The sequence below is a fragment of the Sparus aurata genome, chromosome 20 (genome assembly GCF_900880675.1).
Source record: "Sparus aurata chromosome 20, fSpaAur1.1, whole genome shotgun sequence".
Taxonomy (NCBI): domain Eukaryota; kingdom Metazoa; phylum Chordata; class Actinopteri; order Spariformes; family Sparidae; genus Sparus; species Sparus aurata.
Genome location: NC_044206.1, coordinates 19,595,257 through 19,622,876, shown reverse-complemented (window position 1 = coordinate 19,622,876; position 27,620 = coordinate 19,595,257). Strand labels below are relative to the sequence as shown.

General features: G+C 43.8%; 1 protein-coding gene across 15 annotated transcripts in view; it reads right to left on the bottom strand.

The window, feature by feature from the left end:
* Positions 1-531: 531 nt before the first annotated feature.
* nrxn1a (neurexin 1a) overlaps positions 532-27,620 on the bottom strand; it is a 68,259-nt gene continuing 41,170 nt past the window's right edge. For 7 of the 15 annotated variants that reach the window (XM_030400354.1, XM_030400357.1, XM_030400355.1 and 4 more), the window contains 13 exons: positions 27,332-27,535; positions 25,296-25,322; positions 22,147-22,269; positions 20,985-21,366; positions 20,405-20,595; positions 19,198-19,371; positions 17,803-17,922; positions 16,091-16,272; positions 13,641-13,812; positions 12,610-12,699; positions 11,215-11,525; positions 4,750-4,828; positions 532-3,170 (listed from right to left, as the gene is read on the bottom strand). In XM_030400354.1, the coding sequence (XP_030256214.1) occupies positions 2,869-3,170; positions 4,750-4,828; positions 11,215-11,525; positions 12,610-12,699; positions 13,641-13,812; positions 16,091-16,272; positions 17,803-17,922; positions 19,198-19,371; positions 20,405-20,595; positions 20,985-21,366; positions 22,147-22,269; positions 25,296-25,322; positions 27,332-27,535 (2,357 nt within the window). In that variant the 3' untranslated portion in view covers positions 532-2,868. The remainder of the gene's footprint in view (positions 3,171-4,749; positions 4,829-11,214; positions 11,526-12,609; positions 12,700-13,640; positions 13,813-16,090; positions 16,273-17,802; positions 17,923-19,197; positions 19,372-20,404; positions 20,596-20,984; positions 21,367-22,146; positions 22,270-25,295; positions 25,323-27,331; positions 27,536-27,620) is intronic. The other 8 variants (XM_030400364.1, XM_030400366.1, XM_030400369.1 and 5 more) reach the window with 3 other exon arrangements.

Below are 27,620 nucleotides of genomic sequence, written 5' to 3'. Positions count from 1 at the left end.
GTGGATTATCCTGAGTAACCGGATCATGATTTCTGGAAAGAGACATTGCTGTCTAACGTTTTATTTATTCATCTTGGCGCTTTGAGCTCCACAAGCTGAGTCCTGTCTTGTTCCATTATATTCAGATGGCAAACATCTCTACAGCTGATATCTCCCAAACTCTGCAACTCACAGGGTATGAGGAAAAACATCTTTTTCATTTTCATGTGAACTGTCCCTTTAACAATCCCTTATCGTCAAACTTTTTCTGTTTATTGTTGATAGAAAAAGGTAACAGGTGAATGTATATTTCCAGTACTTATGCTAAGCTAAGCTAACTGGTCTCTAGCAGCAGCAGTATGTCTCTAACTCTCCGACAGAAATTGAAGAATATTTCCCAGAATCCCTGTTCCTTTGAGATCTGCGTCCTCACATCATGTGGGCTGGTATTAGCTTGTCTTAATTAGACACTGATCTGGTGGTGGTGGGCGATATGAGACACACACAGTATTGTCGGGGAGCAAAAACCACATAGAAAAACGCACTCCAGGCTCACTTGGGTAATATTTTATTTACTCGTTAATCTTCAAAACTATTTTTCATAATAAATTTCCACTTTATGTTCATCAAAGAACCGTAACAATAAAAATAAAAGTAAATACTGTAGAAAAATTGTACATATAGAAAATAAACATGGTTAATGAACACCTAGATGTAGAATCCCATTGGTTTGAGACGCCTCCTTTTTGTTTCAGATGGCAACACAACAGAGAGAGAGAGAGAGAGAGGGAAAAGAAAGCGATAGACACGGAGGGCAGGGAGGGGAAACGTACTTAACAAGGGGGAAAAAAACGGAAAAAGGAGATCAGAAAGGCCAGTTAAGGACGGAGAGAATACGGGAATATGTTCAGTTAATTTTGACATTATACTTTGAAATCTCACACACAGTCCTTTTCGTGTCCTCTCTTGTCATTTTGCATGCATCTGACTGGTTGCTTGGAAGAACTAGAGGGGGCTTGTTCATGTCATGGCACTGTTTGTATTGATATATATCGTGGAGCTACAATTCTTCAGCTGTGGAGGGCTACGGACAAGTCCATAAACAGATAATTATGCTGTAGCCCAAATCGGAAAACCCATCCGTCTGTCCCGCGTTGGCTGAGCCAGGAGTATTGATAAATCAGTCAACCAATAGCATGAAGACAAAAGGACGCGAGGAGAGAAAAGGGAGAGCCGATGAAAAGCAACTCAAAATATCGTAAAGCCAATGGCGTCATGAACTGGACTTTTTCTATCTATTAGCAACACATGGTAACATTTATTTGATCTGTTTTTGATTCTTTTCCTCGGCTGGTTTTTGCTATAAAAGGTGGTCGATTAGAGCAGGTATAGTGGGTGTGGCCTATAAGACATCAGGCTAGAAAACAGGACGTGGCCTGCGGTGGGCGCACACATCCAGGCGTTGCTCTGGAGTTACATCGCAACCCGCAACAACACCCCATCACCCATCCTCCTCCTTCGAACAAACAAACAAACAAACAAACCTACCACCTCTGGACTTCGTGGGACACGCCGCCACTTTCACAGCACAGCTCGGAGACTCAGGCATGCAGTAACACTCGAGATGGTCACACTTTTTGTCGATGAGGATTTGATTAAAATCGTTTTCCGATCCCACACACTGAAAACCATTTTTTTTATTTAGGAATACTTCAAGCCAAGGTGGTAAGTTTATGATGGTGGTGCGTCACGGTGTAACCTCTGGAGTTTCAACGCAGTATAAATCACACGGAGTAAGATAATTCACGTGCAATAAGACCCCCCCTCCCTTCCCCAAAGAGTCTATACTGCCCAAATGTTCTTCATATTCATCAGTATCATTGCCATAACGATTATCATAATGGTCTTTGTCATTTGCACCATTGTCTTCTTGTATAGTCTTCAGTCTTATGAAGATATGGTGGGTCTTTAGCATTGCAGGTACGTGTATGTCTGCATGTGTTTGTATTTTTAGTGTGTGTGCGTGTGTGTGTGTGACACCGCAGTGTCTGTAGGTAGCATCTGAAGTCTCAAGTATCCTGTCCAGGAAAAATATCCGCTGATTCCACCCTTTGTGATTTACAGCGTTGCTGTAAAACATCAGCTCTACAGCCCGAATATATTAACGACACCAGCCCTGCCTCCGCCCACTTGCTCGTAATTCACCGTCTCTATGGCTACACCCTGATTTTCTGTCCCGGTGGTGTGCTTGTTTCTCCGGCGTCCTCCGTGCTTCGTCGAGTCCCGTCTGCTAACAGGGAGGAAGGCCAAGAAGCTTGGAAGAGACACTTAGTGCTTTTTTCCTAATTCATCTTTGTTCTGGTGCTCTGCCCTCTCGCTCAACTCAGTCTGCCATGTGCTTCGCTTAAAGTCTTCCTCGACCTCTCTGAGTCCAACAGCAGAGGTCCGTCTGTGGCAGGGGAGTTCACTGGTCTCTTTTAATCGTGCTGGCCCCAAAATGGTTCTTGACTGGGAGTTGAACTGGTGCTTCTTTAAATCATTTGGAATGGTGTTTATGTTCATAAAACGAGCCTCTCTCAGAGGCTCTTCTCATTGGTAAATACTGTACAATAAGGGTCCTCGCCCTTGGGCCAGTCTGTATGTGTGTGTGTGTGTGTCTGTGTGTATGTTTGTGCTTCAATGTATGTGTGTGCGCTTGAATGTGTTTATGTTTGTGCTTGCCAGCATGTGTGCAGGTGTGATTATTGGAGAGTAAACATTAACATCAGCATGTCTATGTCAGTGTGTATGTGTGTATTTTTTTTTTTTTAGAATATATCTATTTATGTACATATACCGTTATATATAAAGGTGTATGCGTATATGTCTGTGTGTCAGACGTCTTCCGCCTCAGACGTAGTACTCCTTGTCTTTGTTCTTCTTGTTCTTGGAGATCTTGGCGATGCCCAGCGGCTTGTCCTTGGCGCTGCCGTTGGGCTGCGTGGCCGAGTTGCTGATGTAGTTGCGGCTCTCATCCACGTGGTACGAGCCCTCGTCGCGGTTGCGGTACTTGTACATGGCGTAGAGGAGGATGAGGATGCAGAGGGCCGCGGCCGCCACGATGCCCACCACCATGCCCGTGGTGCTGCTGCTCTCCCGCACCACCTCAGACGGACCTGGGAACACCTTCACATCCGGTATGGGAGGGCGGGCTGTGAGGGGAGAGAGGAGGCACGTGATGTTACGTTACAGTTTACTGCATGCATTATTAATTTGTACTGCATGTCAAGGTGATGGGTGGAGTGCTGGAGCAAGGAAATACAATGCATCATCATGATGAATTAGCTGACATGCATTTTGCATAATTCTACAAGCTGGCGAGGGAAGGCTGCAGCTCACAGCCAAAGCTGTTTCTGTATTATCACATAATGTGTAAACAGATTACATTACAACGTGTTGAGAGGAGGGCTGGAGCACAGGTGCACATTATATCAATTTTTATTACATACATTTGACACTTTATGACATGCACAGGCAGCCAGGGCTGCCGGACCGTGATATACGACATCGTATTAAAAGATTGTCGGTGAAAGAATTTGCATGTGAATTCTTTGCGCTGGATGGAGATGAGGTGAAGGAGGGAAGAGAAGAAGAAAGGATGACAGTAAAGGGATAAGGGAGGTGAGGGAGGAGATGGAGACTGAGATTGCGGGAGCGGATGGAGAGTGTTAGGTAATGCTTCAAGGCAGAAACCCAAGTGGAAATGAAAAATTCATCACAGCGAGCGACAAAGTGGCAGGAAAAGTGACGCTGAATGTGGAGACACATTGAAAAAAAAAAAGTCACAAAGGCAGCGTGATGTGTGGAGACGGAGGGGGGCTGTAACTGCTTGACGTCCGATGTGTTGAACAGTTAGGTACGGCAGCACCACTTGGACAAAAATCACGAATAGAACTGCAATAAAACCGGAAATCTGTTATGTTTGTTTATGATTATGATTACATATAGTAATTATCTAGTTCTAGCTTTTAAGACCTCGCAAATATTTGAGAAAACGTTGTCTATGTTCGATCTCCCATGTACAATCTGATACTGTATGTGGTGGTGACTTATAGAGCCCGATGGATATTCGTAAAAAATTCTGATACTGAAATATGAAAAATTCTTGCATCAAACTCCACGGGCAAATATTTTTTACAGCTTCACAGTAAAATTTGTTATCCAAAATTACATTACTGCCTTAAAACAGTAAATGTTAACCGGACTTATATATTTATGAATCATGTTATGTTTTTAAGCATTGTGTCTAAGAAACTAAAGTTTCACATCGGACAACGTATTTTACGGCTAAAATATTCACCAACCAATATGTTGGTCGGGCTCTAGTTTATTGTACTATATTTTCGTTTTATTTCTCTTTCGGTTCTCCTGTGTGTTTGAGGCGTGTGTGAGCTGTAGAAATGATGGTGTGAAGTGGTGTGTTATATCCAGCCCATGAAGTAGGCGCACCCACTTATACATATTTATGTAAACTGCAGTTTTTTGAAATTGTCTATTGAATTTGTGAATTCTTAACCTTTTTTTCTGGATAGTGTTTATTTGACGGTTTGTTGTCTTTGGCTGCTGTGTTTGAAAAATAAACTCAACAAAAATTAGTTGTACTGGAGTTCGGCAGGTGGTTTGTGCGAGTGGTGTTGCAGTACGTAGCTGTCCAAGATGGCGGACGTGGTAGAGAATGCAATACTCAGATCTGGCAGTCGTTCAGATCTGGTGGTGACAGTTTCATCTCACCTGAACTGGGGTCACAGGGGTCGATGTCTTCGTCATCACTGGGACACTCAGCCGACGCCACCAGCAGATCGTCTGCTGACTGTGAAGAGAGGAAAAACCAGAAAAACTCACATATATATAGACACAAACTCACTATCCACAACCTCTCCAAGAAAGAAACAGCCTGTCCTCCACACCCCTTCTGTTTATTTTCTACAGCACAAAATCCATCGCCCACCCGTTCTCCAGTTTGCCACAAACACTTTTGCCTATTACGGCCCCCAGCGATGGCAGGCGGCCAAACCGAGAGAAGAAGAAAGGAGGAGGGAGGAGAGGAACACTGAATCCTGTTTAAAACCACAAGGGGAAAGCCAGTTATCATCTCCTACTCTCTTGACCCTCCCCCTCTTTTTTTCTCCTCTTCCACACCTCCTCCTGTTCTTCTCTCCATCTGATATTGGCTGGTGCTGATATGTGTTGTGGAGAATGCGCAGTGAGGAGGAATAAAAACCACTTTTTCTTTCCCCCCCATTCAGATTTCATTAAGTATTCCAACTAAACACTTCAGGGCTCATTTAAATCTCCTTTACTTAACACCTCTCCATAAGCACCTTGCCAATAACCCACTTACATCCAACCTCTAACCTGACAAATCTAACCTAATATCTCAACCACTGCTCTTTTCTTTTCCGCGCTCCGCTCTATTCCCTCTCTATGGAAAAGGAGCCCTTCTTCCTCTCCATCCCTGCTCCTCTTGTTGCCATGGCAACTCTAAGTTCAGGCTGTTAAAAATGATGGGGAATAAAAAATAAATAAATAAAAGAAAAAAGGGAAAAAGGAGCGTGCACCCTCAGTGGGGACCTGTGCATTGATTTGCCATTCCAGCCAGAGTGTGAGGAGGGGGAAGACAGGGGAGGGAGGAAAAAGAGGAAGGAAAAGATAGATGGATAGATTTTAGGAGAAGCCAATTGGGGAGAAAGAGAGCGAAAAGAAGACAGAGGAGAGAGGGACGAGGAGGAGGAGGACTTCAAAGTGCTGCGGTCTTTACTTAACACCGTGCTAATATCCTCCGCATATTCATGAACCACTGTTAAACATCGCTCGCCATGGCGCTCCGGCATGAGAGATATGAACGTGTGTGTGTGTGTGTGTGTGTGTGATTTAACCACACTGGGCGCTCAGTGCCAGCACTAAATTAAAATTGGATTGTGATGCATTGCAGTAGATGTTAGTAACCCACAGAATAAAAGGAGAGAGCAGCAGCAGCGGCTATAAAAGACAAGAGCTCTAGAGGCAGATTACAACCGGACTAGAAGAGATTCTGAACCAAATCAAAGTGCTAAGTGGTCGATGATGTCTCAGCTAAAACCTACAGGCAGTATTTCAAACTGGAATTCATTAAGCTTCCTCTCTGTCCTTGGTTTCTCTACTTCCTCTCCTCCTCGTCTTTGTAAGATTACATAAGGTTAGAGAAGCACTTAGTTTATTCGTCTGAAGGAGCCCACACTGGTCTTGCATGGTGTGGTCGTGCTCCTGACAAGTCTACTGTGGGTATAGTTTGCCCTGAAACATACATTAGGTTATTGAAGCTTGACTCCGTCTCTTTCCTCCACTGCCTTTCCAATCAGTTCTGCCCATTGGGCTGTCAAATGCTGCTAGGGTGAGCTTAGCCTCTGGAATCCAGCCAGTCAATAAGCCTCACTGCCTTTGCCAGGATCCAAATAGCACAAGAACCAATCAGCCGGTAGGAAACACATCACCCCCTGACTGTCAGCGATCAATGTCGAGCCACCATGGCTGATTATCGATCCGGAGACACCCATGTGCCCTCCGCGGGAACCTGTTTTGAATCCTGATCCCAGCCAAAACAAAAGCAGACAAGTACATTTGCCAAGGCCCCTCCTCTGATCTGTGACACCCCCCTTGTCAGCTGATCAACCCCACTCAACCAGGGAAAGTGTCAATTGGACTATTGATCCACCTATCACACGGGAAATAATGAACACGAGAGGAAAGTCGAGACATGCCAAACTTAAATCACGTCAATGAACTGCAGAAGTTTTACTAAAGGGACCACTGCCCCTCCTTCTGTCCCCCCCTCTTTGTCCCCCATCTTTTCACAGTCTTATTAACGGAGCATGCTGACATAATCATGGACACAGATGCACGCACAGAAAGAGAGCAAAGACAAAGGAAGTGTGAGCATGCTGAAAGAGCAAAATCTCTACCTGAGCAGCCGAACAGTGCCAACGACCGTCCATGCCTCCCTGACTGCCTAGTTCACACATAGTAGCTGCACTCTGTCCTCACACACTCTTGCAGAAGATTCAACAGCTTGTCTGCTACTTTCACAACTGGAAAAAAAAAAAATCAGACACGCGTGCACATACACGAGCTCTATAATAGCCAGACGTGCTCCATTGGTCTCTATTTCTATTTAGACACAGTTATACAGACACACAGGCTGAAGTTGGCAGGCTGATGAATAGATCCTGACGAGAGAGGAGAGAAGCTAGCTCCACTACTGCAGATGGTGAGATAGAGTCATACACCGCCTGCATTAACAGCCTATCACTGAAGCTCAACCACTGAGAGAGGGTGGAGGGAGGGAGAGGAGAGGAGGAGGGGGGGGAGTGACGGGTAAATATGGAAAGATATGGAGGGAGAGAGAGCAAAGGAGAGTGAGAAGAAAGGAAAAGAGAAAAGTGAAGCGAGGGAGGAGGGAGAAAGTATCTCCAGAAGATGGATAGCAAGCGGAGGGAGGGCAAGGAGGGAGAAAAAGATGTGAAAGATGTGCAGAGAGGAGCGAAGAAGAAGAGGAAGAAAAAAAAAACAGACAGGGAGGGAGGATGGGAGCGAATGAGAGATAGATATTCAGAGTGGAAGTGTCTGGGTCAGCTGATTCCTGGGAGCCAATCGGAGCGCCGCTGTGAGCCTCAGGTTTTTCTTCTATCAGTCTTTCCATCAAACACAGATACCCACATACACCTGAGCGCACACGAACATGCACACAGACAGATACCAAACATCAAAAACCAAACTCGAAGCTCTGTGACTCAGAGCAGCCTCTAGCATAAACACACACACACACACACACACACACACACACACACACACACACACTCTCTCACCGAATCTCTCCCTCTCCTCTCCTCGCTGGTGCTCGGCTGTCATGCATTATTAATCCCTTCCACTTTTTCAACAGGAAAAAAAAAAGAAATTCAATAAACTGTGGACTTCAAGAGGAGGCACGTAACACCTTCTTACTGCACAAAAAGAAACTAACCATAGGAGTAAACCCGCGGGGCGACTTAGGCAGATCAACATGCACCCCGAACTCCGGCGCGTGCGTGAAAATCGATATATTTCTTGGACCCGACGCCCCTCTGGAAGACATCCCTCACTGCCCCTCCTCTGATGCAACGTGCTGCAATTCAAGCCTATTGTTCTCAATCCACCTGAGTGTTTGTGTGTGTGCGCGCGTGTGTGCGTTCGCCTTTTACATCGCATGTGTGCACCGGTTGAGGCCAGGTTTGGTTGCCAGGCAACACTAGGCAGCCTCAATGGAGATGCTGTAGATCCTTCTTAAACAAGACAAACACACGGAGAGAGTTTGGGGGCCGGCAGGGGCGATTTCGACTTTCTGGCAAACACACACGCACCCACATTCTGCAGCATGTTGAGCATATAGTGGGTCTGACCTAGTTCTCATACAGTGATATTGACTCCGGTGCACACAACTCTGCAACCCCAGATTTAGCCCTGTCATCAGCATAGGGTAAGAGCAGGAATAGTTTGGTTAAAACGCCCCAACTGGGACAGATTGAGAGGTAGTGTGAAAACAAGCCACTGTGACAACGCTGTCACTCCGCGGCACCATCCATCCTCTTCTCATATCCATTATTGATGCCTGAGGCTTAGCTCACAGCTTTCTGCGTTCTATTATTTATGTCTGAAACAGCTGGCGGTTGATACACAGAGGAGCTATTCTCTATGGGAGACTGGAATGGGAGAGAGCAAGCGAGCAGCAGGGGTAGTGGGGCTCACTATCTCCATGGCAACTTGTATCATCGGGATGGAGAGAGAGAGGGGAAAGAAAAGTATTTTTTTTTCAGTGCGGCAGGCAGGCGGGCACAGTTTTATAACACAGAAGAAGAACTGCAGCACACACAGACGCCCACAAAGAGCCTGACAACATCTCACTAGTGATCTGAACAAAAGAGTCTGTGGCGCTGATAATGTATCCTCTGACATTAGCATCGACTCTGCAGTCAGATCCACTATAAATACGCCTCAATAACACTTACGCATTTCTACTGTAGAGTCCCATTTGCATCAGTTTACTAGACACGTGTTATGGAAAAGCTATTACGGCCTCCATTAACGCAAACATTTCTCCCCCTATAATTTAACGGGTAGGGGCCACTTAGTCAAAAGTTCGTCATCTAATCCATTCATGTAGATCTGCTGGAGCAGAGAAATTATATGTGAGCGGTGTATTGACGTTTCTGGCTCTGCCCTCTTAACAACATTTGATTGAGATGTAAGTTTTGATATAGAGCAAATACTCTTTATCACTCGAGGCAGTTTGCTCGCTCATGAAGGAACGTTAGGCCTCTGTTAGTTTAAGTGTATAGACTCTCTGAATAAAAAGCACCATGAGACAAATTTTGTTCTGAATTGGTGAAGAGATACAATTTGTTGTGATTGTTATAGAATTTGAAAAGCTGCCTATGTAGAAATGAAATGGGATATTGCTCTGACTTTAACATCTGACCATTAAAAAGGCTATGGGGGGAAAACTTCATAAAAAAATAACAACGCTGGTGGCCATTTCAGTATTGATTTCTGAGTTTATGAGGTGCACTTGATTGAGAGTTCATGTGAAATTTCCTGTGTTAACGCCTCAACACATTAAACGGACATTAAAGAATTAGCTGCGTCGTCTCCTGTGTCTCAGCCACAAAGCTGCACTTGAACACACCCAAAAGACTACAGACCACAACCAACAAGCTCTTATGTTTTGTGCCTGCGTAAATGGAAATACAAGAATCTTTTGACACCACTCCCTCTAATATAGCTGCTTCAAATCGAGAATATGTCTGATAAAAAGCTGCAAATAGCCCCCGTGAAGAGGCAGAGGAGAGAAATAAGGACAAAGCCAAAAAGCCACCAACAAGAGCTGTCCAGTGCCAACTAGAGCCACAGATGCTCACTGACCGTCGGCCTGGTGTGTCAGGGCCTTTAGATCCACGGTCAGCGCCCAGACGCTTTACAACACAAAGTGAAGCAGAAGTTTGAGTTTACACAGTGCACATGAATGCACCAAGAAGCTGCTCGCCCATGAATGAGAAAATGTTGTAGAGACTCTGAGCAAAGATTTTTATTCCGCGACTACGACCCTGGTCACTTCTCACAAGTAACGAAACCTTTCAGCAGGATAATCTGTAACTAGCAACTAAAGATATCAGATAAACGTAGTGAAGTGGAAATATAAAGTTGCAGAAAATGGAAAAGCTTACGTAAAGTAGCTCAAAATCATACTTAAGTACATTGTAATTAGTTACATTTGAAACATTTATTATTTTTTACTGCAAATATATGTTGTTTCCAAATTATTACATACTCGTTATTGGTCTACTTGATTACTTATCATTTGCATCGGTTGATCACTTATTTGGCGCTTTATATATAAAATTAACTGGACTCACCTCTACAGAAACAAGAAAACATCAGATGAAGGCTACATTTATTTTATATTTATGTGTTGTGTGATATTTTGATTGGCTGTGTGAGATGAGACGTTCTTGCTTCTCATTAAAGTAACAAGTCGACTTTTCAGAAAACTGCTCTTTCATTTCATAAATTCCTAAACCAGTGATTAAAGCCTTATTTAGTTCTCCTGCTCCCACGAGCTGGAGCAAAGTGATATAAGACTTTTAAATCAAGGTTTTAAACTTTGATGTCGGAGTATCCCAGTGGCCTGAGGGCCTAAAAATAACTCCTCTGCCTTTGACTGAATCTTGAGCAGTCATTATTCTCCACCTTCTGCTTAGAACTACCCTCTACTTGTCTTTGTAATTTATTTCAAAATGTTTTTCTTAAATAACTCTGATTCAGGCTTTTAACAGCTTCTGCTTTTCTGTTTTTGATGTCTTATGTAAAACAGCTTGAGTCGTCTTTGTGTACAGAATGCGCGACATAAATAAACTCGCCTTGCCTTGAGTGGAGTTTAGAACAATCCCACTCCTCCAGATATATCTTGCAATCCTCGAGTCCTTGATTAGTGGGCTCTGTGCTTGCTAATCCTCTTACTGATTCCGAAAAAGAAATTTATCAAAGCGAATTAACACTTTTTAATTACCCATTGTCACACCAAAAGGAGGGCCGATAGGAAACATGTACAAGATATCTGAGGCATTACATACGAGTCAATCTATGACCACACGCAGGAAGGATTTAGTGAGTTCTTTGATGCACACAAACCTGCTGTGTGGCGCCTTGTTTCCTGTTGGTGGCCGTGGTGGTTGTGATGTCACTGATGGAGGGGGCGGAGTCAGAGCGGTTGCCTCCAGCTGCTGCGCTGGACTGCGGGGTGATAGAGGAGGACGGCATGTCGCCGACCAGCCTCGCGCTGCCCTCCACCCTGATGTGCGGGTGCCCCTCGGCGGCCATGTTGAGGATGCGGAGCCCGTTGTAGTAGAGGCCGGACAGCTGACCCTGGAACATGCCTGTGCCTCGCTCGCCTCCACCCACGCGCACCGTCGTCTGGCTGTTGAAGATGGTCAGCTGGCGACCTGCATGCACACACACATACACAAACACACACACACACACCCAACACGCACCAAACACGCACCAGGAAGGAAGGCGGACGGACACACGCAGAATACAGCCACACACACATACATACCGGTGGTCACATACGCGCATACATACACACACAAGAGTGTTTGAGTGTTACACAATTCACCACCCCCAAGCCATGGTGAAAGGATGGGATAGATTAAGCATGGCAAGAGCAAAAATCGAAGCCGTGGAGAACCGTGGAGAGGGCTGAGACTGAGAGAGTGAAGAAGAGGCAGAGGGGGTGAAGAGAAGTCGAGGAGGAGGATGAAGAGGGAGAGAACAGAAGGGAGGAGGAAGAGGCAGCAGATGAGAGGAGTCAGAGGGCCCTGAGAAGACGGGGCTGACAGATGGCTGCTGTGGTGATGGCTGTGCGGCACGACATTGTATTTGAAGGAGCAACAGACAGGCAGACAGAGAGACAGAGATCTAGAGAACTGTTGTAACAGCCCTATGAAGCATGCACAGGTTATAAGCTCTAGCACTGCTCACTGTTAAAGGGACTAGAGGCTAATTTAAGGAGCTCTGCTGAAGTTTAGGAGGAAAACTTTTACATTTTTTTCAAAAAAAGGAAAAAAAGCATTGCTCTATTAAGTCATTTACAAATTTACATAATTCTTACATGTCGCAATACTTTTCATGCATTTTAATTTGATTACAAAAATTTGTTTTTCAACATATAATCTTTAGTAAATGCTTTATCGTTTACAATTTGATAACAGACACAATTATTTACCAGTCTTAATAAAGCATCTTTTATCAGTACTTCTTTTACTATTTTCTGATTTATTCACATTTAAATCTCTCCATCGTCCCTTTAACCTGATATTATCAGATACACACTAACAAGATACGTTCACAGGCACTACAGTTTACACAGTATTACACACTACAGCTGCCCAACTTTTAAATACTTAGTTATGGATTTAGATTTTTAGATGTTAGTTGATGGTGCACAATAAAGTATATTCAACTGTCTTCAAATTGTATTTTTTAAAGCTGAAAGTTTTAAGGAATTTTAATCAGGGTTTTTACCTTTGTCGAGTAGCCAATCGTCAACTACTCGACCGAGCCGATAGGGGATTCGCTGTCTGGCGATGGCCAGGCGCTCGTTATCAATGTTGCCTTTAATTTAGAGATGAAAACACAGTAGTAATTACGCACATCCAAACGTGGTACAGGAGCTGGATACAAAAAGAACAGCAATGAAAAGAAAGTAATGGTCTGCTCATTGTTAGCATGTCACTGCGTTAAGGTAAGCTTGATGAGGAGCTGAATTCACTATGTTTCCAGTGAGCGGACTCTTACTCTCTGTTCATTGGGTTTAATTTAAAGAGACATTTCAGGGGTTAACATCTGCAAGAGCACAGGGAAATAATGTTACAGCTGCCACATACTGTCTATATGACTGACTGAGTTTAGAGTTACATACATATAGGAAGAACCCTCAGACACACCTCACAACAACTAGCATTTAGCATTTTAGCTATCAGCTGTCTCATTGTGTTGAAGACTGCTACCTAAGATTACCACTTTAAATATGAAAAAACAACAAATGTAAAAACAAAGACTATGTTCAACAAAATACACTTTTACACTTTTTTTCTTATTTTTTCACTCTAGTTAAACATTTAACTCACAATATGACATGTTTTTAAATTATTGTTTGACCAAAAATGCACCAACTGTTATTATTATAATCTTTTATGGTGAGAAAAACAACCTGACTAATTGACTATTTTCATAAATTACCTTTAACACTATTTAACAGGCCTAACATGACATAGCTGGCTACTATACAAGCTATTGTAATAAATATATCTCATTTTATGGTTTAAAAAGTCATGTTTCATATCAGATCACACATATTTCATTTCAAACACAATAACATAAAACAAAGCTGCAATTAAATTTCTAAACCTTCAGTGTTTAAATATAAACATTGATAGGAACAATCAATCAGGAGGTGGGTTGGTTTGACCTAAGGTGTAGTTAGCTCTGTCCCAGGACAGGCAGTGCTGTGGTGGCCTGGTGGGTTGGGCTTCTATGGGCGGGGCAGGGCCTACCTGAGGGGTAGCGCTCTATGACCGGCAGGTCGTCCAGTTGGAGGGTCGCATTGCCTCCGCTGCGGGTGAACCGAATTATGTGGTACTTCCCATCGTTGACAAACTTGGAGCTCTCCTCGATGTTGATGTCATCAGTGCCAACATTAAACACTACTCTAATGTTGCCTTTGTCCTGAGGAGGAGGAGGAGCAGAGAGAAATGCTTCAGGGCGAATGTGACTGGCAGGCAAGGATACAGGTTTGTTTTCAAGGTCCTAGTTTATGTGGCTTGATGCCTAACAATCCGCTAAACCAACTGAGTTATTTGCATCGGTACGTGGAAGTGGCCAGGCTTTAAGCAATCCATTGCACTCGGAATGTGGAAAATAAGGACCTCCGACAGAGAAAAGGGCAGTTGAACAGGCATCCAAGTCCAAGATCCACCAAGCCCGTATGACATTACAGAGGTATGGCGGCACACGTAATGAACAATTACCCTTACCCTTTCATCCCTTTTCACTTCAGGCACTGTTTGTGCTGTGAAGCGTGCTGTAACAACAACTTTGTGGTTGCCATCATCATTCCAGTTGATTTATGCTTAATCGGAGTCTCTGTAAGCAAGCGGCACTAACCCTCTCTTCCTGTCCCTTTTTAAGTGCCCCTAACGGTTAAATCTGCTGCTGCAGTGGCTCTTGAAGTTCACAGACTTGCCACACAAACATCCGTTTGCTGCAGGCACAAACACTGAGACGCATTTAGACTGGAAGTCGGGGATACCAACTCAGAAATATCGACTTTCGACTTGCACTGCAGCATATCCAGAAGTTGTTGACTTAAGCCTGGCAACTATAAAATGATGTGGGTTGATCAGAAGTCACTAGAGTTATTAGAATACTAAAGACAACTGTCAGACAACAGTTTTATGAAGTGTTCCCGAGCCCATGTAGAGTTTTTCTTTATACAGTGATCCTCGCCCCGTCCTTGCTTGTAAATGACTGAACTGAAACAAAGCTGGCCCCTTTCACACCCAATCATGATGCTAACACCTGTTACCAGTTGGGGTTGTATAAAGGTTTTATGTGGCTTCAGAGGGAGCTGCAGAAATTCTGATAAATCTCCTGAAGTGATGTCACTTTGCCGTGTCGTTTTTGGGGCACTGACTACAAGTTTGAAAATAAAGAAATCTGGAGGTGTGACCTCATACCTGCTTGTGGCTAGCAGCCCCAAGTACATCAGCCGCTACTAGTATAACACATCTGAATCTCCTACTGAACTGTCTTTGGTTAAACTGTATTATGGGTAATGTAGGCGCCAGGTTTTGACAAGAAAGAAGAATGCAGGCAATAGAAAAGACAATGCATCTTGCTTTGCTTTATCTAGTTTGTCTAAATATCTGTCCATCACGAGTTTGAAGGAATGTTTTTTGAATGTTCCTTTAACATCTTTGTGCTGGCACTGGTCAGTTTGTGCTGAATTTCAACGTTTAATGAGGCGCAGAAAACAAATACACAGCTAAACAGTGCTCATAATGAACAAGTAAGTAGGTTAAAAATCGAACAGTGTTGTGGATAAAATCCGATGACAAACAATAAACATAAAATATTCAGCAGGTGGGAGCAGTAATGGATGGATTGAGGCCAACTGTACATAAAAAGAGACATAAACTTATATTTTTAATGTTTAATGTTTAATTTGTTTAATACTTTCATAAAAATATATAATATTTTAAGCTGGGGTGATTGTGGACACCAGAAAATATCCAGCCAGTGTGCACTGGCCCCGTATCTCTCGGCGGCCAGCAGGGAGACGTTTCTGTTTCTGTTTCTTTTTCTTTTATTCGTCTGAATTAATGATTTATTGATTGCTGTCAGGGTGTCGAGAAATTTTCTACAAATACAACATCATTTCTTCTGGAATAAATTACCAACTGTCGCTTTAATATTTGTGTAACTTGACATCGGATTTGCAACATTGCTCTCATTAGTCTAATAAAGAAGAATAGATTTCTGAGCGACAGCCATCTGTGCAGGTTCTGCCATGATTGCGCTGTGTTTGGACCTGCATAATTATAATAATCACACTGAAATCACTGTGTCATTAACTTCTTTATGTTTGAATTACGCTGAACCACCAGACTGGAGTTATGCAGCAGATTGCGGAGAATTGTGGGATAGTGGTGTTAGAAAGAGTGTGTTGGTGTGTTGGTTCAGTGTGTACTGGCTGTTGGCAGTTTTCAGATGTAAGACACACTTGTCTGCTACCTGATGGCACATGCAGTATGAGTAATGAGACAGACTTAATGTGTCTCAAGGAAGTCTGGTGTTAAATAAAATAAATAAAAAAAGATAAATGAATCACGTCCAGTCAGTTAATGTGTTGAGGGAGTGGATTCCTGGAGGAGAAGCAGTCTGTAAAATGTCTCAAATCATATTTTCTTTGGTCGTCTATTTGAATACAAGGGTGTGAACTTACTATCTGAAGCTGAAGGTAGTCTCCCAGGCCAGACGCGCTGTCCACCCGCAGCAGAATGGCGTGTTTCTGTTGGGTGCTGAACCCGAGGGCCAGCCGGTCCGCCCTGGTGCTGGGACGCTCGTTAGGCGGCCACGTGTAGACCACCACACCTCCGTCACGGCCAAAGATATAGGTGGTCCCAGCTGGCTCACACAGATAAAAAATTTAATTGCAAGCATGTCTGTGTGCTGTAAACAGTGCTATGTGTCATCAGAGGGGTCTATTGTTTAAGACAGAAACGGCATATTGGAAAACAATAATAAAACTTTAAAATGTCACAGTTGACTGGCCTTCTTGTTCCTCCCACACGCTAAGAAAAAAAATCAGTATTTCCCGGACTACAACATTACTGCAGGAGGCTCACTGTGATAAGTGACTCATACAAATAACAGCATACAATGGATGGACTCACTGTATGGTGACTAAATAATCATGGAGCACGTTGCCAGTAAGGCTGTTGAGAATTATATAGAGCTAAAAGCTTGAAAATGTGTGGTGGATGTTATTAAATGTTCACAGATTAGAATGATCAAACCAGACACTGAACAAGTAGTGTGTCTGTGCCACCTCAGAAGCAACAGATGACAGTGCCCTCACGTGGCGGCTCTGAAAACATGCACACAAAATTCCTTTGAATCCAAAAATCATCCAGGTGGATCAGTTCCAGGCCTGCAGTTCTACACCAGGGTCTATGTTAGATAAGGATCAACAACCATCAGGTTCTAGTGGATTTTAATATGTTTTCTTAGATGTTGGATCAGGCTTGGTTGAATTAAAGCAGCCTCAGCTGAGGTATGCGCTCTATTGAGGGCCATTTTAGTGTCAAATCGGTTGATATGTGTACAGTTCAGTGACTCTCTCTGTGTAAAATAAGAAAAGAAAGAAACATTTCCTGTTTTGCATGCATAGGACTTTGTTTTTCCTTTTGTTGTGATATCAAAAATGGTAACAAATTCTGTCTTTTAATACTGGTTTTGCATCAAAGTTTACAATTCTGGTATTGTGACAACCCTCTTAGAGACACTTAACAGAATTAGGAAAAGGTTTTTAAAGATGCTTCCCCTTCTTCCTGATATAATTTATAGCAGGACCTGAAATTAGCTTATTACTATGGGAGGATTGTTAAAAAGTCTTATAATATCTATATATTTTAAATGTCCTTAAGTATCAAAAGTACAAGAAAGTAAATTAAAATGTATTTACATGCATCTACATACTGTTTACCATGTGTTGACTGATTATTGGAGGATTTTTTGGACTACTGGAATCAGTTTTTTTAAGCTAATTATCAGTAAACTAATAAAAAAATGTGCTACTATGATTCTAAGGCAGCATGTGAAGTAGTTACTATCAAACAAATGCAGTTGAGTATAAAGAACAGTATTTGTCTCCAAAATGTAGTGAAGTAGAAGAATAAAGTAGTAGAAAATGCACTCAAGTAAAGCACCAAAAATTATGCTTAGTTTCATTCTATCACTGGAAATGTAAAGAATATATTTAGGCTGAGGATTTAGGTTTGACAGAGAGTTCAGGACAAAAAAACAATGTGCACGACTACAGATGCATGTTTAAACCTGATGCTCTGTGATCTACATGTATGTTACCATCAAAACTAAAATTTGTACGTAATCCAGGTAGATCTGAGAGAGACACACTGAAAAGCAAAGACTCACCATCGTTGCATAGCGGCCCGGCGTACGACGTCATGCTGCAGTCACAGGTGAAGCCCTCCCACTGCTGCAAACAAACCCCCTGATTTGAGCAAGAGTCTTCTTGACACGTTGTGCTTGGACCTGCAGTAAGAGACGTGTCGGGGTCGGAGGGTGCAAAAGTTAGGAAAAAAGATACACAAACACACTTTTTGTTGCTTGTTTTTTCTCTGGAGCCCAGTGTGTTCACAACAGTTTGGCAGTTGTTACTTTCTAAGAGCACATTTCCTTGAAACGTTTTTGAAATGGCCGGGTTGACTGTTGTGCTGCGATGGCGTTATGATTAGTGGTATTAGTAAGAAAAAGAATTGCGAGATATAGCGGATAGGCTCCCATACTTTAGCTTCACACTAACAGAGGATGTTAGATGTTCTGACTGAAACTAAACTGGAATCTGTGCGACCACTTTGAAAAATGTGGAGAGCATGCAGGTGGTGAGGCTAGATGAGCGGGGCGAGGACAGGAGGAGGAATTAAACATAAGAGGGCAGAGTTATGTTTAAAGGGCCTTCATCTCAATACTCTTTCTCCAGCAGTGTGTCACCGTTCTCTCCCTGCCTCGTGCTGAAACCACACAGGAGGAGAATGTCAAAGCTCTGCACTCCGTTCTCCCTCCTTGCACTTCTCACCCGAGGCGTGGAGGAAAGGGTGCGGAATGGTTCACAAATGGAGTATTGAAGTTTAGGTTGGGAGTCAGTAGGAGGGGTTAGAGAGCATGCTGCTGGTGGAGCTGTGGTCAACTCAAGTCAAGCGGTGGTGATGTCACTACTGTGATGAAGTCACTACGGTGGCTAGGAGAGGACAGGTCACCTCTGACCTTTGACTCTGGATCACTCTGGATCCACACAACACTGGACACCACTGGGTAGTTTCAACTCACTCACACACACACACACACACACACACACACGCTTGTACACACTCGCGCTCACGCACGCACTTTCCCCCCCACACGTGTCTCACATGCTCACACAAAGCGATATACCTTGCAAGTCAGCTTTCATCAATGTAACTTTTGTCAGCCCAACAAAAAAGCAAACAAGCAAATCAAGTTAGATGGTTAGTCAATGCACACAGATGCCTGTGAACTGCTGAGAGAGTGGAAGAGAGAGAGAGAGAGAGAGAGAGAGAGAGAGAGAGAGAGAGAGAGAAAACACAATGTGCAGAGAGGCTGAGGAGGAGATGAGGAGAAAAGAGAGAGAAATTTTACATCTAACAAGACCAAAAGCTGGGTTAGTGGGTTATCCTCATAAGAGAGAGAGAGAGAGCATGACTTAAATGAAAACTGAAAGAAAAGGCAGTAGGGACATGGGGACCAGGACAGATCTATTGGTGTGCTGTCTGTGTGTTTGTGCCTCACCTTCACAGCCTCGCTCTACTTGTCCCATGGTTGCCAGAGCATCAGCCAAAAGGTCGGGGAGGCGGCCGTTTAGGTCGACTGTTGCGAGGCAACCCTGAAACCCCTCGCGGGAGTGGACCAGCTTAGGCAGGTCTCGGTACATCTCTTTGGAAACGCCCCCGATGTACAGGTCACCTGACGAGGAGCAACAGAGTGAATGGCAGCTTCATGAACCAATTATAATGCAAGACTGTATCAGTGTTGGGAATGCAGGTAATCATTGTCATTATTGATTAGTCCGGCCTTTTTGGTTTGTTTGGAAAAGGTTACAAATGTGAGCACATACAGCTGCACATGTTCTCTTTTTTAAATCTGGAACCAGTGAATATTTAACTTTCTTTATGTCAGACAATATCACAAACAATATACTAATAATGTTTATTGTTGGACATTAACTTTATGACCTATTAAGGAATAGTTTGACATTTTAGGAGACATGCATCTGCTATCTTCTTCCGAAACTCAGGTGTTATTTGCCAGACTATTTCTCTATGTGGGAATAAAATAATTGTCCTTTAAACAAACTTTCTTTTCTTAATCATATAATCTAATTTTAGGCTACAGGCAAATGTGAAGCTAAGAACAAAGACTGGAACCAGCTAGATTGACTCCATCCGCCATAAAATCCATCTAGCAGCACCTCTAAAGTTCATCGGTCAGGAGAATAACTAAATCTTAATTTTTACACTTTTGTATGTGAAGGGATTTAATAAAATAACATATAACATGTTATTTAGACCCTTTTTGTTGTGCTGGTAGCTTCATATTAATCGTCTAGACATGAGAGTAGAGCAGAAAAGAAAATTATCCTATAACTATTTCAACAATTGATTAATCATTTCAGTCATTTTTCAAGCAAGAATGTCAAAGTCAGTGTGTTTTGTTGATTTGATGCTTTTCTATGTCATTTATTGGGGTTTTGGACTGTTGGTTGGACAAAAGAAGTACATTTGAACACGTCACTTTGGGCTCTGGGTTACATTTTTTGACCATTTACTAACTAGAGGATTAACAGCCCAACATCAGAGTGGTATCAATCATCTCACTCAAGCGAAGAAGCCTATTGCCTATGCTGAACTCTTCCTTTAAATCAGCTTCCTGTGACGCAGTTTATCAGGAGTATAAGCTCTTGATGTTAAAGCACCACTGCTTGTATCGTTGTGCATACCCTTAAGGTCGAGGTTCTTGGCGCCCATGGTGGTCTGCGTGGTGACTTTGGTGTCGATCTTGACCGTGTGGAGATTGTTAGTGTCTCGGGATATGTGCACATTATGCCAGTGGTTGTCATTGAGGGGACTGTTAGAGTTGCCTTTGATCAGGTGTGCTCCGTTGCCCAGATCTGAGATGTAATGTAGGTAGCTAGAAAAGGAACACGAAAGGAGAGAGGAGGGGGTTTTAAAAACTGAGGAGAGAAAAGGGCAAATTAATCGTATTCATGATGAAGAAGAACACAGGGTCATATACTTCAGGGCATTATAATCTGTCTTGAAGAAACTGTAATTACAAGATGAAAAAAGGAGCTGCATTTTTCATGTTCGAAATTTCAGCCTCATAGAAGTTTCTTTTTCTTCCATCAAGGACAACGTTAACTGTAAATCCTGAATGGTGAAACTCAACATGCACATTTCTGCAGGACAGACATCACCATGAACACATATTCAAACTGTGTGATGATTAATTTCCCTTTGTTTTCAGACATTACTTTGAATGTAATGTAAATACCACACACTGTGCTTTGTCCAGCTCACCCTTTAACCAGCTCTACCACAATGAAGTCATTGCCGTCTCCCCTGTTGTAGAGAATAAGGCCGTCGGGGGACGTCGTCTTGAACTGCATGAAGAGATGCATGGAGTAGTAGGCCTGCAGCGTGGGCAGCGTGACGAAGCTGGAGCGCGAGCGGAAGGTGACAGGGTCGGCCACGATGCTCTTATAGCCGATAACAGCATTGAGCTCACAGTAGTCGATGTCGCCGTTCTTGCACAGGTCAATGTAGGGCATGCCGTTCAGCGCCAGGCCCTGGAGGTGGCCGATGAAATTGGAGGGCACGGCGGGCATGAAGCGCTTCTCCGTCACGATGCCCGTCTCCACATTGTGGAACTCCAGCTGGGTGTGGTCGCCCGCCATCTGACCTGGTGGCGGGGGGTAAACTTCAGAGGTGAGGGCTACGGAAAGTTGGGTTTCATGTGGAACTGTTTAAAAACTAAAACTAATACTAACGCTCATTCAAACACTTAAACTAACAGTGACAGACTGCTAGTAGTAGATGTAACAGACACGCTGTGATTACATGGACGCTCTGATTAGATACTGTTTATATTAACGCTAAATAAAGTGATCTGTTAAGGTATCATGTCCCAAAGAATTCAATCACAATATGACTTTTTTGGTTCTGGAATTCTAACAGAAATGTTCTGTTTTACTATCGCAATGTTTCTGTCCCTCCTTGAAGTAACGTCATGTTAATGTCACGTAACGTTCCCCGTTATGTGAGCAGGGCTGGGTATAATTAAAAAAAATCAATAAAAGGCAATTCAACCACCTCTCCCAACCCAATTCAATGTATTAAGATCAGGATATATTGGATTACATGAGGCACTTTTATTCTGTTTATTCGTGGAATATTAGGGTCCATGTAAACACAGCTACTGTTACTTATACTATAACAATGTAGGTACTAGTGTAGCAGATTCACAATGATTATATTCACTTACACAGGTAGAGTTGTCTAAAAAAAAAGAAATAAAACCCTCAATGTTTGTCTTATAGCAATAAATAAAAAAACAGCATTTTAGCACATAAAACATTTTAACGCAGAATACAAGCAGGTGTCTACACACAGATTAAAGACCTGAGAGAATTTATAGAGTCATTTTATTGTGAAAGTCTGAAAGTAATGCTGCTGTAGTTACCTTCGACGGGCTGCAGGTCGTCCACGGTGAGTTTGAGGCTCTTGCCACGCCGGACTACCCTCACTGTGTGCCACTCATTATCATTGAGGCCCGACCCCGCAAAGATGGTCTCTGGGCCTTTACCTACACATAGCCCAGAGCACCATTAACATAATGCACAGAGAGGTGGAGAGAGACAGAGACAGAGGAGATCCAGAAACAGAGACAGAAAGAGAAGAAGAAGAAGAAGAAGAAGAAGAAGAAGAAGAAGAAGAAGAAGAAGAAGAAGAAGAATCCAGGCAGGTTGAATTAAAACTTAAGGACAGAAAGGGAGGAAATGGAGGGACAAAGCGGAGGGAAGGAGGAACCATACATATCCTGGGGAGACAAACACCTCCTTGTCAACGCACACACTCTCTCCACAGATAGACAGACAGGCCTCCTTGCAGATAGGCCAGCGAGACAGATGATGTGACACAGACGGACAGACAGAAAGATTTACATAAATGGATGCCATGGGTGCCTAAGATGGAGACTGTGAGTCACAACAGGCCCACGCTGAGACAATCCATCTGTGGACAGATCACACCGCCATGATGACCACCTACTACCCACACATGCACAGACAGCACATTCGCACCCCCTAGTCTGCTTAAACTGCTATACAACCCTCTCGCCCCCACACATATAACATAGTCTACATGCAGGATCTTCTTCTTTTTTTTTTTTTTTTTCTCTATTTCCTGCAATACCTCAAACATCCTCATGGTGGCACTAGACACACAGCTGAGCATCAGAGAGCTCTCCAAGGTGCTGATGTGCAGCAGAATGAAAGAAGCTGAGCTGTCCTCTCATGATGTCTCTCTCTCTGCCCATCTACCAGCTCCCATCTTCACATAGTTGGCTGCACACATTTGACAGTTCCCAAAAAACCTCAGAGTCCCCTTCCTCCCACTCGCTACAAGCACCCCACCAACCTTGAACACAACACCGACCATTTCCCTGCACACACACACACACAAACACACACACACGCCCTCCCCTTTCCTCCTCCGAGCCCTGTTGGTTTCGAGCAGTGCGAGTGAGTCTGCTTACGGTGACCTATAGGAGGTAATGATGGGGGAGGTGAGAAGTAAACTGACCCGAACGGATTCTTGCTGCAGAAAATGTCAAGCATGTCTACATCACTCATGGAGGCACGCAGGCAGACACACACACACACACACACACACACACACACACACACACACATTCACAGGTAGAGTGAGGCAGAGAAAGAAGGGAGGCTTTCTGACACGCAAATGTAATCAAACGGATATGAGGAGTCAATCAAAATGGATATGGCAGTGTGAAATGTGTGTGTGCGCAGAGCTAAAAGAGTGTGTTGTGCGTTTTAGAGAGGACACAGGGTTCCCCTGAGGAGACTCAGCTGTGCTCTGGGCATGAGCATCTCATCCTGTTACCATGGATCACTGCCTAACACTGAGTGAAGGAGAGAATACGTGTACGTATGTGTGAGCATTTCCGTGAGTGTGCATGTGTGTGTGTGTGTGTTTTTGCATATGTAACCAAATACTCAAAGAATGAGCAGACTGATGTGAGGGTGAGGCAGTGATCTGTGTCAACCTGGGAACAGGGAGAGGCACAAACACACACACAAAAACATATGAGCACCTATTTTGTGTTCAGCGGCGTGGAGAGCTCGGTTTAAACGCCGAGCTTCGTGGCGGTCAGCAGACAGCAGACAGTCTGCGCCCCGTGCTGCTAAAACCAAAAGACGGTGAGGCGAGACAATTCCAACACAAAAGACATAAGGCACTGTTTGTGGCAGTGAGAATGACGAGCTCTTGGAGATTATAAGAGCAGGATAATGAAAACAAAATGACAAAAAGCGTTTCATATTTCATTAGCTCTAAATAACAAATGGCTTTTCTGCTGGATAAGCCTCAATCTCTCCCATGCCGGGGCTTTTATTTGACTGCTGAGTGGACTATTTCAGTGGCGCCCGGCTGTTAAATACATTTTTTTTCTAACCCCCCCCACCCCCCCGAATATAAGATGTATAATTTATTGTATGCACACGGTGTGCCAGAAAAGTGGCTGCCTACTGAAATGTTCATTGAGACAGCCGGTCTAAAATTGGCCGACAGGCATGCGGGATAGCAACAGCGCTGTGTGGCTAGTAGGGTTTCTATGGCAACTGCAGTCGTCCATTTCACCACCTCTTCGCCGTCACAGAGCATTCGTCTCCCTCTTTCTCTCTCTCGCTCTCTCACTCTTTCTCGCTCTCTCTGTGGTCGTGACAGAGAGAAACTCCACGTGAGGGAATTAAACTTCATCAGGGATTCAGCTCCACTCACAGCAGCATGAAGAGAAACACACACACTCACACACACACACATACAGATGAGCGATGAAAAGAATGCACAGGCGCACACTCAACACGCTAAATGAAACGCCACTAAAAAAAAAAATCCCTCATGTACAGTTTAGAGAGAAACAACACGCAAACAAAGAAAAAGCAACCAGGGAGACATCAGGATGAAGGTGCGACTGAGACAAAACAGAGGGATAACGCGTCTTTTGTCTCCGGCATGAAGGAGAAGTAATTACCCTGCAGCTCCACCGGTTACACACCTAATTTTACCGAAACACCTCATACGCCTCTTTCTTCTTCTCTTCCTCCCCCTCCTCCTCCTCCTCCCTTCAACCCCCACCGTCCTCTCTTCCGTCTATCCTTCTTTGCTAAAATGGCCGACCTGGAAAACCCTGGCCCTCAGCAAAAAATCGCACCACTCCTGTGGTGTAGCTGAACATGCAGACACAAACACACATATGTGCACCTCCCTCGTCCAACACACACACACACACACACACACACACACACACACACACACACACACACACACACACACACACAGTATCTCTCTCTCTCACACACACACACACACACAAATATGCACACAGACAGGCGGCACAAAGATGTGTCGAATAAGGGATTATGAGGAGGTGGACTGACAAGACAGAGAGAGTGAAAAATAGTCAGACAGACACATTCAGAAAAACACACACACGCACACTCTGAAGCGCACACACATACGCACACACACACACATACGGAGGAGGAAGAGGAGGGGGGGAGGAGTTAGGTGAGATGGAGGATCACTTACTGGCTGTACAGTTTATCCTGATACAGTCTGGAGGGAGAGCAGAGCAGAGGGTTAATGCTGCACACATTCACATTACTCTCCACGCCCTGGGGACGCACACATCGACACACCCTGCACGCATATATACAAACACGCGCACACACTTTCTCTGCTGAGAAAACACACACTCTTCTTTGTCACAGGACCTCAAGTTGGACCGTTTTCGTACAATTCAAACTGCAATTTCAGAGACTTTTTGTCCGATAGAGATTTAAAAAATCCAGATGGAGATTGTTGGATCTTGTTCTGTGTTAAGGAGAGTGTGTGTGTGTCCCAGCATGAGCAGTGTGCTCATTGGCTGCTCTGGCCTGAGCGACAGTTTCAGTCACCAAATCGAAAAAGCGCCAGGAGACTGAGATGGGTCATGTGTGTCAGCTTGTCTCATGACATCGAAACACATCCCATAATTTTTGTCGCCCATCCAGAGCACAAATCTCCGCAAAACAGTCGGAAGATTCAGCCCCGGCAGCACATTATACACATATTTATTATTACCCATGATGCCTTGGTGTGTCGTGTGGCGTCAACCACAGAAAAGACGCGGCTGCAGACAACCAGAGACCAACACATGCACCCCTCTGTTATGTACCTATGTGCGTGTTAGCATGTGAATGTGCTTGAGTGTGTGTGGAAATGTGTTCATCAGTTCAGCGACAAAGAAAGGGATGTGCGTCTTCCTTCAGTTACGTGCGAACTACGTTACGTGTGTGTGTTTGTACAGTTTGCAGGTCTTTGTGTTGATGGTTGGAGGTGTTGGGGATGCACAGGTCCACTGGGAGTGAGCAGAGAATGCAGCTTGAGGCTCGACCCTCTGTTCAACACAAAAACAACGCCACTGACCTTGTGTATCTGTATGTGTGTGTGTTTGTGTGAGTATGTACTCAAAGATAAGCTGTGTATTAGGGTGGGGTGAGCGGATTAATTATCGACTATCGTTTTGTTCTGCTAATTTAACCGTCTGCTTACAAAGAAAGATTGAGAGCAACAGCATAAAAAGGAAATGGAGAGAAACGGCGAACAGAGGCAGAATATTAACTTCTAGCTTGATCAGGGTTCATTTCGACTACAGCTACATTTATTGACTATTGAATCGATCAGTTTGTTTAAGTAAAAGCTCTCTGGTTTTAGCGTCTTAAATGTGAATTTGTTCTGGTTTCTTTACTCGTCTATGACAGGAAACTAAATATCTCTGGGTTGTGGACAAAATAAGACGTTTGAGGACGTCATCTTGGGCTTTTTGCAACATTTCTCCCCATTTTCTAACACTATGTGGCCAAACAACTAATGGACTAATTGAGAATAAAAATTAACAACACAGAGTTGGGGATTGTTTGAACAGTGAAAAGACAAATCAAGATGGTTTTCGGTAAGTTTTATTTTGTGTCTGTGGAGTTAACTTGTTAGGTAAAGTTGTCTCAAACTTAGAATTCAGACGTTGTTCTCTTCCTCGACATTTGGTGAGTTTATTTTATTATTTATCAGACTTATGATGTGCTAAGAGAGCTTGTGGAGCACAGTTCGCACACGTCCCGTCTGAAAATACTAAACCAAAACTCGTTGATGAGTCGGTTCACTGGCGGCAGGTGAAAGAAATGAACCAGCTCACTTTAAAGAACTTTCCTTCTCATCACTTGTGTGGGCTCCTTCTGCGCGAATGTATCTGGAAATCATTGGTTGTTGTGGTTGGCCGGTTTTCACATATCGCCCAGTCCTACTTTATATGCACCATGGAGTTAATTGAAACGCCAAAGAAGTTAACAGCCAAAACCTGTGAATCCGTGTTTTGTATGTGCTTAGTGTAAACAGGAGAATTATCTGGAAGACTCATCAGGATCGTCAGGAACTTAAGTTTACTTTCCAGGGACGATGTATTATTAATCAACACTTAATGACATTCCTACACAAGAAATAGCCAAGAGGCCAGTGTGAGCTGCACTCCCCTGACAGGTAATTAAAGTCATGTTTTAGCATCTACATGTTTGTGTGCATGTGTGTACCTAGGTTGACAGTGAGTCGGACGCGGCCCCCATCCAGCTCCAGACGAAGGGTGTCTGCGGAGTTACGGGATGTGGTTGCCATGAGAACGCCATAGGCCCGCTGGGAGCGAAAGCGTAGCGAGACGTCCTCCGCCTCGGTGTGCATCGCCACAGGCAACTGCACCTTCATAAACTTACTGCCGTCGTACGACAGGATGGTCGCATCTGTACGAGACGGAGCGAGAGAGAGAGCGAGAGATGAGGATGAGGAATGAGAGAGGGAGGGAAGAGGTGAAAGACAGGCAGATGA